This window comes from Perca fluviatilis, chromosome 24 (assembly GCF_010015445.1).
Source record: "Perca fluviatilis chromosome 24, GENO_Pfluv_1.0, whole genome shotgun sequence".
Taxonomy (NCBI): Eukaryota; Metazoa; Chordata; class Actinopteri; order Perciformes; family Percidae; genus Perca; species Perca fluviatilis.
Window position 1 is genome coordinate 2,349,862 of NC_053135.1, and position 13,528 is coordinate 2,363,389.

A 13,528-nucleotide genomic window follows, 5' to 3' on the forward strand; every position below is an offset into this window, starting at 1 on the left:
CTTCGATGTTTCTATAACAACAGGACACTCAATCATGTGGAAAACACAACAGGCCTCACACAGAGGGGGAGGACGGGGAAGGCAGGGGAGGCTTCCTTTACTCCAACAATAGATCAAACAGCAGAGAGGGAACTGGCCTCAAGCTCTAAACACAAAGAATCAGCGAGATTATATTTAAACATAGCACATATCCAATTGGGTTTCTATTCTAGTGAACTTCATAGAGCAATCAACAGTTACCTACAAATATCTAAAAAGGACCATACGAATGTTATTATATGTCTGAGACCTTTAAATTATGATTTACCATGTTGCATTTTGTTCTACCACCCCAGACATCCATTGTCTTCTATTCATTCAACATCAACATCTCCATGGAACCATTCTCAGTGTACTCCACAAATACTAAAACATTGCTCGGTTTGCTTTGTTGCCTGTGACTTAAATGAGCTCTATGTGGGTGTCGGGTTGTATCTTGGTGCCGGCTGAAGGGTTATTGATGTGCGGCGGAGCATATTTGCATAATCATTTCCACAGCTGAATTATTGACTTAACCCAGTTAACCCCCCATTTAAGGACAACAAAGCCTGTTACCATAGAGTTTTGGAGGTACTATAAGTACCGGAGAAGTCCTAACATCAACAGACAGCAGATTTCGCCTGCAGATCCTCAACGTCAGCAGCAGGAATTTATAATCATGGTAAGCTTCAGACACCTGCTTTTTACTTTCTTGCATGAGATAGAAATGTCACAAAGTATGTATGTGTCATTTCAAAGATGTGTTAGTGTTGCAGATTTAATCCCAAATACCAATTCAAGACCTTCCTAATTTGACTTCTAATTTGTTGTGCTATTCCAGCGTGAATGTCTCTCTGTCCATGTTGGCCAGGCCGGCGTCCAAATGGGAAATGCATGCTGGGAGCTCTACTGCCTGGAGCACGGCATCCAGCCCGATGGTCAGATGCCCAGTGACAAGACCATCGGAGGAGGAGACGACTCCTTCAACACCTTCTTTAGTGAGACTGGAGCTGGCAAACATGTTCCCAGAGCCGTCTTTGTGGACTTGGAGCCAACAGTCATTGGTAAGATTATAGATAAGATTTTTGCTCCAGTGACATGAACTAGATTTGTGAATGTTTGATTTTATTATCATTTTTTTTACAATTACAGATGAGGTCCGTACAGGAACCTACCGCCAGCTCTTCCATCCTGAGCAGCTGATCACCGGAAAGGAAGATGCAGCCAACAACTACGCTCGTGGTCACTACACCATCGGCAAGGAGATCATCGACCTGGTTCTTGACAGGATTCGTAAACTGGTGAGTTTGCATGCCAAAGCTTCATATTTTAGATCAGAATTAAGTAAAGTATTGAAGGAATTGCTTTTCCCCCTGCAGGCTGACCAATGCACAGGGCTCCAAGGGTTCCTCATCTTCCACTCATTTGGAGGAGGAACCGGCTCAGGCTTCACCTCTCTGCTGATGGAGCGTCTCTCTGTTGATTACGGCCAAAAGTCCAAACTCGAGTTTGCCATCTATCCAGCCCCCCAGGTGTCCACCGCTGTGGTGGAGCCCTACAACTCCATCCTGACCACCCACACCACCCTGGAGCACTCGGACTGCGCCTTCATGGTGGACAATGAGGCCATCTACGACATCTGCCGCAGGAACCTGGACATCGAGCGCCCCACCTACACCAACCTCAACAGGCTGATTGGCCAGATCGTCTCCTCCATCACCGCCTCCCTGCGCTTCGACGGCGCCTTAAACGTGGACCTGACGGAGTTCCAGACCAACTTGGTGCCCTACCCTCGTATCCATTTCCCTCTGGCCACCTACGCTCCGGTTATCTCAGCAGAGAAGGCCTACCACGAGCAGCTCACTGTGGCTGACATCACCAACGCCTGCTTCGAGCCAGCCAATCAGATGGTGAAATGCGACCCTCGCCACGGCAAGTACATGGCCTGCTGTCTCCTGTACCGCGGTGATGTAGTGCCCAAAGATGTCAACTCTGCCATCGCCACCATCAAAACAAAGCGCACCATCCAGTTTGTGGACTGGTGTCCCACAGGCTTCAAGGTGGGCATCAACTACCAGCCTCCCACTGTGGTTCCTGGAGGAGACCTGGCCAAGGTGCAGAGGGCCGTGTGCATGCTGAGCAACACCACCGCCATCGCCGAGGCCTGGGCTCGCCTCGACCACAAGTTCGACCTGATGTACGCCAAGAGGGCCTTCGTCCACTGGTACGTCGGAGAGGGGATGGAGGAGGGAGAGTTCTCGGAGGCCAGAGAGGACATGGCTGCCCTGGAGAAGGATTACGAAGAGGTGGGCACTGACAGCGTCGGTGAGGAAGGAGAGGAAGAGTACTAAGAGACTGACACAAGGAGTTAAATGTATTCACGCAACTGTATTTCAATTGTCACAAAACTGTAACAATATTCTGTGTTTACACTTTAAAACAATAACACTATGTAGAATAAAGCAAAACTGCTAAGCATTCACATGTTTTATTTGTTCTAAAAACTATTAGAAAAGGTAAAATCTGTTACAAAAGGTCATACACTCATTAGCTTCTCTCCCAAGCTCTATGTGTACTGCCTCGCCTGTTATGATCAGCTGCCATCCAAGATCAAACAAGACTTGAGAAAAGAGTAACTAGGGAAACTAAATGGGAACGTGTTCTTCTGGCAATCCTGACCTGGCAGATGGGAGCAGTTTGTTATCACGTCTCTAAGGTTACCTTCAGATGCAGAGGTGAAACATAACAGCCACTGTTTTAAACACAATAGTTTTTGTCACCAACTAGGATTTCCTCAAGAGTTTCTCTCTTGTTGTTAGGAAGGAAACAGCATCAAGGCCATGTTTGGACTCTAAATGGTTCTATTCAAACAATGCCTATAAAATTATTTTAGTGTTTAGCAGCTTTCTAAAGAACTTTGATCAACCAGTACCCATTCAAGAGTAGGGGAAAGTCCATCAATAACAATACTAGTCTACATCTCTTGGGGGAATTTCCTTAGGGAAAAAACTATAATCCTTTGGAAATCTGTAGCTTGCATGCATCCAGCTCCTTTTCTCTTTCTTTGGCATAATATGGACATATTTTTCACACACATCGCTGCTCTGTAACCTGCTGTAAAACGAACATTAAGCTCAATTATCAGCTCCCTTTAAGAGAAGGGTGCTCTAATGCTATCCCCCAGGCAGTCAACCTTTGCATTGCAAATTAATCTCAACCAAAGTGGTGATGCAACAGTCATCTGAAACAAAAGCCCATTCAGGTCACTGTTTTCTTCCCTCTGCAAGTTAAGAAAACTGGGGCTCCAAATGAGCCATGCAAGCACGAGTTTACATTTGAACAGCTCTATTAGAAGAGCATTTTTGTTCACGTTTACAACCTATTTTGTCTGGTAACCTAGAGGTCATGAGTTTGATCAAACAGCAGGAAAAGAAACAGCCTGCTTAAGTCTTTTTGAGACTGTTTAAACCACTAGCTGTTCACTGCAAAGCAACAGCTTAAATCCTAAATGTGAAATTGGATGCAAAGACGGATGGTTACGGGTCATATTTCACAGCCACTCAGGTCATTGTTGGTGGCTACTCATTTGTGTGAGAACAGCTGTTGTTCCTTCGATCTGAGCAGGGGAACATAGCAGTTGATTTTATTTTTTGTGCTCTTCCTCCTCATCTTTCGTCAAAGGAGATGGTGTTTGCTTCTCCAGCTCCTCCAGTTACCACAACATGCCAGGCTGTTGCCTAGCGATGCTGTGCTATAAAGTGGCTTTGCTGCACTTGTAACTGACACAACATCCCCAGCCACTCATCTCAGGTGAACGAGGAACTGCTAAAAGCAACAAAAACATGGTGAGGACCTCTTTCTTTTATGTTTAAGTTCCACACATGAGTTACTTTACATAAGTTAAGTGAAATAACATCTCAGAAAGACAGTTATATTGTGTGCTACAAACTGATCTGTGTTAGGCCATAATAGCTGAAAAGGGCAGTTTGTGACAGAGAAGTTAAAACACGACACCACTACCTGTTTGGTGTAAAAATAAAGAGACCTGTTACATTTTACAGGTGCAAAATGATTGATTAAAAGTCATTTTGTAGTCCTATAGTTAGATTCCTTCATAGTATAACTGGCTTTTGGGGGATTTTTAATGCTTCTTCAACTTAGTTGTTCTTGCAACCACATTTAACATGTTGAATGGGGAATCACTCCAGCTTGGCTTGGTTGGTGTCAATAGGATTGAGTAACAGCTCCTTTCTTGGAAAATGCACCTTAGCATTAGTTTGTTTGTTGGAGCTGATTTCTCTCAATACCAATATCTTTTTCCGAAACTTAAAATATGTTTCAAATCATCTAGTAGCTGATTAATCGTTTCTTTAGGGCGCAATGTAACTTTGTTTTAATTAACTGTATGCAAGAAGTTCTTGACATCTGAACCACTTGTTCCCGCAGCGTGAATGTATCTCCGTCCATGTTGGCCAAGCTGGAGCTCAGATAGGCAATGCCTGCTGGGAGCTCTACTGCCTGGAGCACGGCATCCAGCCCGACGGTCAGATGCCCAGTGACAAGACCATCGGAGGAGGAGACGACTCCTTCAACACCTTCTTCAGTGAGACTGGAGCTGGCAAACACGTTCCCAGAGCCGTCTTCGTGGACTTGGAGCCAACAGTCATTGGTAAGCTCATAAGATTGTTAGTTTTTTGTGACATTTAGGTTAATGAACTGGATTTGTGAATGTTTGAGTTTATTGTCATTTTTTTACAATTACAGATGAGGTCCGTACAGGAACCTACCGCCAGCTCTTCCATCCTGAGCAGCTGATCACCGGAAAGGAAGACGCAGCCAACAACTACGCTCGTGGTCACTACACCATCGGCAAGGAGATCATCGACCTGGTTCTTGACAGGATTCGTAAACTGGTGAGTTTGCCTACAAAATCTTCATATTTCAATTCAGGCGCCATCAGTCACTGAGTAAATATTAATTGTTTTCCTGCAGGCTGACCAATGCACAGGGCTCCAAGGGTTCCTCATCTTCCACTCATTTGGAGGAGGAACCGGATCAGGCTTCACCTCTCTGCTGATGGAGCGTCTCTCTGTTGACTACGGCAAAAAGTCCAAACTCGAGTTTGCCATCTATCCAGCCCCCCAGGTGTCCACCGCTGTGGTGGAGCCGTACAACTCCATCCTGACCACCCACACCACCCTGGAGCACTCCGACTGCGCCTTCATGGTGGACAATGAGGCCATCTACGACATCTGCCGCAGGAACCTGGACATCGAGCGCCCCACCTACACCAACCTCAACAGGCTGATTGGCCAGATCGTCTCCTCCATCACCGCCTCCCTGCGCTTCGACGGCGCCTTAAACGTGGACCTGACGGAGTTCCAGACCAACTTGGTGCCCTACCCTCGTATCCATTTCCCTCTGGCCACCTACGCCCCGGTTATCTCCGCAGAGAAGGCCTATCACGAGCAGCTATCAGTGGCTGAGATCACAAACGCCTGCTTCGAGCCAGCCAATCAGATGGTGAAATGCGACCCTCGCCACGGCAAGTACATGGCCTGCTGTCTCCTGTACCGCGGTGATGTAGTGCCCAAAGATGTCAACTCTGCCATCGCCACCATCAAAACCAAGCGCACCATCCAGTTTGTGGACTGGTGTCCCACAGGCTTCAAGGTGGGCATCAACTACCAGCCTCCCACGGTGGTTCCTGGAGGAGACCTGGCCAAGGTGCAGAGGGCCGTGTGCATGCTGAGCAACACCACCGCCATCGCCGAGGCCTGGGCTCGCCTCGACCACAAGTTCGACCTGATGTACGCCAAGAGGGCCTTCGTCCACTGGTACGTCGGAGAGGGGATGGAGGAGGGAGAGTTCTCGGAGGCCAGAGAGGACATGGCTGCCCTGGAGAAGGATTACGAAGAAGTGGGCACTGACAGCGTCGGGGACGAAGGAGAGGAAGAGGGCGAGGAATATTAAGTTTAAAATAAACAAACCAACACTGATTGGGTTTTTTTTTTAGGTGTCAGAATACTCCGAACAAATTCATTCATTATTTAATGGCATCCTGTTAGTAAAAAATCTCATTGTGTGAAAATCAACTGGTCTGATTTGCAGTAACTTTGACTTTTAGCTAAAAATTCATGCCTGTAGGTGCTAAAATTCCTCCTTATCTTTGCCTCATTTCAATGCATTGCTGCATAACAGAGCTCTGTTTTACCATTGTATTACCAGTTTAAGGCTTGTATAACAAGAGTAGTGCCTGATCAGTTAAACCCTACTGTTTACAAATTCCTCACCCCCAATTAAGGCAAGGAATATATTCCATATTTGACAGCTATTTATTAGTGCATGTGAAGCCCTGAATGATTTGCAAAATTCATGAAGCTATCTAGAGATTAAGATAAATCCAGTGTCAAGATATCTTTCCTGTATCTTTGTCTTGAAACAATAAACTGAGACATGTTTCCATTGGTGTACTTTGTTGTCAGTGTCTAACACGATCACAGCTCATGCTGCATGAACTCCGTTCACCTCCTTGATAAGCATTGACGAACATTTAAGCCTAATTCCTTCACACAGCATGTGCAATGCTTTACAGAACACAAATACCTCAGGATTAATGCAGGATTCTTAGGTGCTAGGAATAGGTTTCACTCTTCATTACTATTGAATAAATGAGAGGGGATAATCACTGTATTAGCTTTCATTGTCATATGTTCTTGATGACAAAACTAGGTGTTACATTATGCTTTTTCACTGATAGCTTTTGACACAAACATGTCACATATATGTCTGTATTGGGGTTAGCTTCACTAAGTCATGAATTAGAATTGAAAATTAAAGAATGCCGAGTAGATGTGAGAGCCTTCATATTGTGGAACATGACCATAAGTTCCCGCTCGGCCTGTAGACTTAATATCACAGGTTTTTAAACTGCTTTTCTCGGCTAGAGGGAAGAAAAAAGTTAATTGATTAAAAATAGAAGATAAAGAGCCATAACCAACCTTGTTTGCAGATTGTGGTGTCCTGGCAGCACTTTTACAGGTCTCAGTTGGTGCCCCATGGGGAAAATCCTTTCTAAGCTGCAGGCATGGATGTATTATGTTGATTATTATTGTTGTGGAGCCACTCTATTTCATTCTCCCTCCCAAGTTGTGAGATCACAAAGACTGAATTCTAGTGCCTTTCAGAATAAAATTACAATAAAACAAGCTTGTAGTAACAGTTTTTGCTGGGTAATACTGTGGAATTATAGAAGTTAAGACCAACTGATGTTTCAGTGGTGTTACATTCAAAGGCTGCGCTCTCGCTGTGCACACCATAGGATGAACACCCACACAGGTGTATCAAGTTAATCTGGTTGATTAGACCTCTACAAATGTTTCCAAGTCTATGTTGCTGTATGTTTGCTTAATACTTTGTAGCAATACAAACAATTGTTGAACTGTTATTTTTATTCATGAAACTGCTTGACAAAAAACTGATAAAAAACAAAACACAGAGGTCAAACTTTCTGTTAGTTGAATGTAATCAAAAATACTAAAGGCTCAAATGTGAGAATGATGACTATATAAAAAGGTACAAATTGGGACTTTAAGAACTTCCCTGCCTCCTATAAAACAAACAATTCACATTTTCTTCAGATGACGCAGCTAAACTGCAAGAATGGGAATATTACGAGCCACGCCTGAATGCAGCAGTAGCAGCCAACGTTCACTCCCGCCAAGAGATAATTCAAACCGCTGCTTTGGCTCCGCCTCCTGGGAAAGTATAAAAGCACGAGCTCCGGCTGCCGCTCCTCACTACTGCCTTCAGCCACCGATTCTTCAACGTCGGAAAGAAGGAGCTAAAAAACAGCCAGAAAATGGTGAGTATTGAGGCGAAAATAAATATAAACAACCTTCTTAGTTTTATATATATATATTTATAAAAAATAAAAATGGGTAAAAGGCAGCTTGTTGCTTTTGTTAGGGGTAGGTAGCAGTTTTTAAATAAAATACATCTTCCCATAGGCTAAATGGTTTATATTTATATTTTTGTTAGTGAATATTGTTATAATGCCGAAAGAAATCCGTTAATTCTGTTAAATGAACGTAAATCTGACTGTTCTCGGTTATAAAACCGCGTGCGGCCGCCTAATGTGACTGTTATGTGACGTGGCCAGACTAACTACTGGCTCGGTTTCTATGAAAATGGGCCGGTTTGACGTCGTTAAACTGTTATAAATGTGTCTTTTAAACCCGTAACTTCATTATTCTAAATACGATTTAAAAGCTTGCAGAAAACGATGTGCCCGTGTCATTGGTTGCCGACTGGTGCAGGTTTTTAAGCCTTCGAGCTAGAAGACGCCATCAGATAACGCCCTGTCCGTAAATGCTACACAAAGGTCTTCTTTGCAGCATTGTGGGCGCAGCCAGCATTTTTTATCCCCCCTCCCCCAAAGATGGCGAAGGCATGTCCCGCCCTACTCTGCCTTACTTTGCCTATGATTCGCTTACCCTGACTTTTCTCTCCTTACCCAAACCAATCCCACTCTTGCCTAACCAACCCAACAAGAGCCGGCAACGAGTACTAGCCAATCAGAGGTCAAGTAGGGCGGGTCGTGCCTTTGCCGTCCTAGGAAGAAAAATGGCGTGGGGGGCAGGGAGGAGAGGAGCGCCTCTTCCTGTCTGGTGTATTTCCTCTCTCCTCCCTGTTGGGTGGTGTTTGTGCTGCTGCTCCGTCTCGGCGTGGGAGGGGCAGCAGAGCGGAATTAACCCGCCATAGATCTGCAGTAACCGGCTGTGACTCAGCGAAAGGAGTTGAGTTTTGGTTTTGCAGTTGACAGCCATTTTGTTTTTGTCTTCTCACTTTTAGTGGCTCAAATAAACCAGTTTTGTATGGATCCCTGCAATTGAAAATTGACCTTGTCTATAAAATGTCAGATGGCAAAAGATGCACAACAATTTTAGTGATAAATCTGTAGTTGAGGTTAGATCTGGGTCACTTCAGTGCACTGCAGAGAATGAGCTGTACAAGCTGCTTAATACAAAGCAGAAACAGTCAGTGTCTCTATCCCAGTAAAGAATCTAAATGTGAATTAAGTGTTAATATTCATGACAGCAGCACAACTTTACTCAATTTGCCTCATTTGTGAGAAAGTAATAACTGACTTTGTCTCTTTTCTGCAGCGTGAGTGTATTTCTATGCATGTCGGCCAGGCCGGAGCCCAGATGGGCAATGCCTGCTGGGAGCTCTACTGCCTGGAGCACGGCATCCAGCCGGATGGTCAGATGCCCAGTGACAAGACCATCGGAGGAGGAGACGACTCCTTCAACACCTTCTTCAGTGAGACTGGAGCTGGTAAACACGTTCCCAGAGCCGTCTTCGTGGACTTGGAGCCAACAGTCATTGGTAAAATATTAATCAACGCTAACTTCTGCCAAATCATTACAGATTAGTTATTCAAACTATGGTGCTTTAGCGGTCTTAAATAATTAAGCCAGCTAAACTAAATACTGAACAGTGTTTCCTTTTTAGTTTTCGGGTAAAGCAGTGGGGGCAGGTCTGTCTGGACAACAGTCTAGTTACGAAGTGAAGTAAAAGGAGCAGCTATAAACTTGGAGTGCACAATGATCTTAGCTATTGCTGTTACCAATGTTACAAGTAGCGTTGAATAAATCATGAGGTTGTTAAATGCACATAGCCTAAAGATCACAGAAACTGAGTTTCACTTCACAATAACCTATATACTGAATTATAAATTAACATACAAACACTTAGAGCACACAGTGATATAAACCGGCGTTATCACATTAACGAAGATGATTAGCTAAGTGTGCTGTGGTGAAAGGAAAATAAGGCTTTCATGACAACTCCGGTCTTAACGTCGATCTAAATAGTTAAACTAGAACTATACAGATGTAAATTTGTCCTGCATTGTGTCAAACAAACTCCACATGTACAATACTCATGTTTTCCTCACAAACCAGACATGATGAAGTCAGCTGCCTCTCTGAAACAGACCTCAAAGCGCAGTGCCACACACTCAACCTGTTTCTGATACTGTGGCGGCAGAAATTTTGGCGTGGCGGGCCACCATTTCCAAATCAACAGGAAACACTGCTGAAACAGTTTAATATATTCAATTGGTCCTTTTTAACCTTGTTAACTTAAATGTGAATTTTCACTACTGTGGTTGTCTGTCTGTACGGTTTAACTTGTGAAATGGAGCATCCCTGTAAACCAGTTCTCTCGTTGCTCCTCAGATGAGGTCCGTACAGGAACCTACCGCCAGCTCTTCCACCCCGAGCAGCTGATCACCGGAAAGGAAGACGCAGCCAACAACTACGCTCGTGGTCACTACACAGTCGGCAAGGAGATCATCGACCTGGTTCTTGACAGGACTCGCAAACTGGTGAGCTCTTATTCTCAAAACATGTTGAAGTGTAGCATTTTCAGTAAGATGCTGATCTGCGATTGTTAACACTTATTCTGTGTTTCAGGCTGACCAATGCACAGGGCTCCAAGGGTTCCTCATCTTCCACTCCTTCGGAGGAGGAACCGGCTCAGGCTTCACCTCTCTGCTGATGGAACGTCTCTCTGTTGATTACGGCAAAAAGTCCAAGCTGGAGTTTGCAGTTTACCCAGCCCCCCAGGTGTCCACCGCTGTGGTGGAGCCCTACAACTCCATCCTGACCACCCACACCACCCTGGAGCACTCGGACTGCGCCTTCATGGTGGACAATGAGGCCATCTACGACATCTGCCGCAGGAACCTGGACATCGAGCGCCCCACCTACACCAACCTCAACAGGCTGATTGGCCAGATCGTCTCCTCCATCACCGCCTCCCTGCGCTTCGACGGCGCCTTAAACGTGGACCTGACGGAGTTCCAGACCAACTTGGTGCCCTACCCTCGTATCCATTTCCCTCTGGCCACCTACGCCCCAGTTATCTCCGCAGAGAAAGCCTATCACGAGCAGCTATCAGTGGCTGACATCACAAACGCCTCGCTCGAGCCAGCCAATCAGATGGTGAAATGCCCCCACGCCCACCGGCAAGTACATGGCCTGCTGTCTCCTGTACCGCGGTGATGTAGTGCCCAAAGATGTCAACTCTGCCATCGCCACCATCAAACCAAAGCGCACCATCCAGTTTGTGGACTGGTGTTCCCACAGGCTTCAAGGTGGGCATCAACTACCAGCCTCCCACGGTGGTTCCTGGAGGAGACCTGGCCAAGGTGCAGAGGGCCGTGTGCATGCTGAGCAACACCACCGCCATCGCCGAGGCCTGGGCTCGCCTCGACCACAAGTTCGACCTGATGTACGCCAAGAGGGCCTTCGTCCACTGGTACGTCGGAGAGGGGATGGAGGAGGGAGAGTTCTCGGAGGCCAGAGAGGACATGGCTGCCCTGGAGAAGGATTACGAAGAAGTGGGCACTGACAGCGTCGGCGAGGAGGATGAAGGAGAGGAGTACTAGGTCACTGAAACATCTGTAGCTCACTGTCACCAGGCCCAGAAAGAAAAGCCAAACACTGGAAGGTGTTTTATTGCGACGCAATATTGGACTCATTCCTTAAATTCTGCACATTCCAGTGAGCTACGAGTGTCCTGCCTCGTTTTAAATGCAAAATAAAATCATGACGTCATTCAATTTGTCCTGTGTCTCCTTTTTTAGGATTAGCAGTTTTAATAAGTTTTGGTTTTAAAGGTTTGGTTCCCAGAGCTGAAGGTTGGACTGTAAAATGTCTAAAGCAATATTAAAACGGGGAGCTTTATTTGTAGCATCAATAAACCAGGGGGAGTCTTTTAATTGCAACATATTGGAAACAAGCAGTTGTGTCAAAGTCTGGGTGAAGCAGAATCAGGGATTTTTCTAAATGAATTACACATGTTAAATACTTGTTAAATACAGAAACATAGTACTGAATTGCTTTGTCAGATTCTTTGTGGGCGGACTGAAATGGTTTAAAGAAGCACTGTAGTCCTTAACAACACCACTCCCTGTTGCATAAACCCTACCAGAGCTGTAACCCTTTCCTTCTCCTGTGAGTCACCAAGTTCAATGAGCTCTTGGTTAATAAATGCATGAAAGAAACCCTTAAATGCCAAGTCATGAACAAGCTGAATAGCTAACTGATACCTTAAGCCTGGATTGATGCTGGCAGGTCCTGCTCTCTGCAGTGGGGTGTGTTTTGTGTCAAACCTGAAACTGCTGTTACTTTAACTTAAAACTAACAGCTGCGCCTCGTTGTCGGCTCAGGGCCTTCAGGCGACCTCCCCCCAGCAGCTTTTTTCAACCTCTGAAAACCTTATTTTTATCTATAATATGCTTTGAAATGATTCAGATTTAGCTGGTTAACCTGATACTGGTTGGGTTTCTTGTTAAAGGTTAACTCAAGTGGATTGCTTTAATACAATCAATTGAAACAAGTCCTTTATGTAATTGATTATTTTCCTGTAGTTCTCTCTGATGTCAATATTCCCTGACTAAGTGGTTTCAACCAATGACATTTTAAGCACTACAAATAAATGTCTGTCAGCCCTTAACCAAACAGATGTACCATCTGTCTAACACCGTGCAGACTGTAATTGTTGTTTAATTCAAAATGGACTCCTGTCCTTTGTGTGTGCAGCCTGTGGGTTTAATATTTTTGCAGTGTGAGCAGTTGGTAAAAGCCCAGAAACAACGGATGCCTGAGGAAAGCTCAGATGATCTCACTAACTGCTCTGGAAGCAGATTAAACCTCCATTATGTATTTCATTGATGGAAGTCTTAATCTCTGCTGTGAGAAGCTGAGTGATGGTGAGTTTGTGTGTCTAATTCTGGACCAGGCTAAATCCTGGGGCCGCAGCAGACCAGACAGTGACGTTTCTGGGGTAAGCCCACTGAGATACGTATATGAGTAAAAGCTGTGAATAATATTTAAGGTCAGGAGGATTCATAAATACTGAAAAAAGGGACAAAATGGTTTGTTTCAGTGTTCAAAGCTTGGCGTCTGCTAAAAATGAACCCTTTCTGGACTCGTTTCTTCTTCTGATCATTTTTTTTCTAAATTATAAGATAAACACTCAAACAAGACCCACTTATCCATCGGATACATATACACATATATACAACTAATATTTTGGGCATAGAAATACATCACCGTTCAATTGAGTTCTACTTATGAAATCATTCTAAAAACGACGACAATCACAATCTTAAAGTCACAGAAGTCACACGAGCGATTGCAGCACTTAAACACAAAAAGATTTAATTTATCTCACATATACAAAATAGCTTTTCAGAGAATAGCATTTCTTTTTTATATTTTTTTTGGTTATTTTTCTGACTTGCATGAGGTATACAACAATACATCCAGGGACTTCAAATGATCTGAATGGCACATAAAGAGGTGTGAGGAGAGGAAGGGAAGCTACAGGCCGAGCAGGGAAACAATCCTTTAAACCTTCCGATGTTTTCAAATCCATTTTCAATCATTTTGCTTCCTAACTGAGACCATGACCCAACAGCAGCACAATTTCAACA

The 13,528-nt window shown here is 44.6% G+C and overlaps 2 protein-coding genes and 1 pseudogene across 3 annotated transcripts; all 3 read left to right on the plus strand.

The window, feature by feature from the left end:
* The first annotated feature begins 682 nt into the window (after positions 1-682).
* Positions 683-2,498, plus strand: LOC120554740 (tubulin alpha-1A chain-like). 2 transcript variants are annotated; one of them, XM_039793759.1, is made up of 4 exons: positions 683-700; positions 860-1,082; positions 1,171-1,319; positions 1,398-2,498. In XM_039793759.1, the coding sequence occupies exons 1-4, from the start codon at positions 698-700 to the stop codon at positions 2,367-2,369; spliced, it is 1,347 nt and encodes a 448-aa protein (XP_039649693.1). In that variant the 5' UTR covers positions 683-697; the 3' UTR covers positions 2,370-2,498. The 2 variants fall into 2 exon arrangements, with proteins under 2 accessions (XP_039649693.1, XP_039649692.1); XM_039793758.1 differs by having other exon boundaries at positions 890-1,082.
* A 1,288-nt stretch (positions 2,499-3,786) lies between these two features.
* LOC120554738 (tubulin alpha-1A chain-like) lies at positions 3,787-6,487 on the plus strand. Its single transcript, XM_039793757.1, has 4 exons — positions 3,787-3,863; positions 4,465-4,687; positions 4,783-4,931; positions 5,011-6,487. The coding sequence occupies exons 1-4, from the start codon at positions 3,861-3,863 to the stop codon at positions 5,989-5,991; spliced, it is 1,356 nt and encodes a 451-aa protein (XP_039649691.1). The 5' UTR covers positions 3,787-3,860; the 3' UTR covers positions 5,992-6,487.
* Positions 6,488-7,760: 1,273 nt separating this feature from the next.
* LOC120554743 lies at positions 7,761-11,650 on the plus strand (annotated as a pseudogene).
* The last annotated feature ends 1,878 nt before the right edge of the window (positions 11,651-13,528 follow it).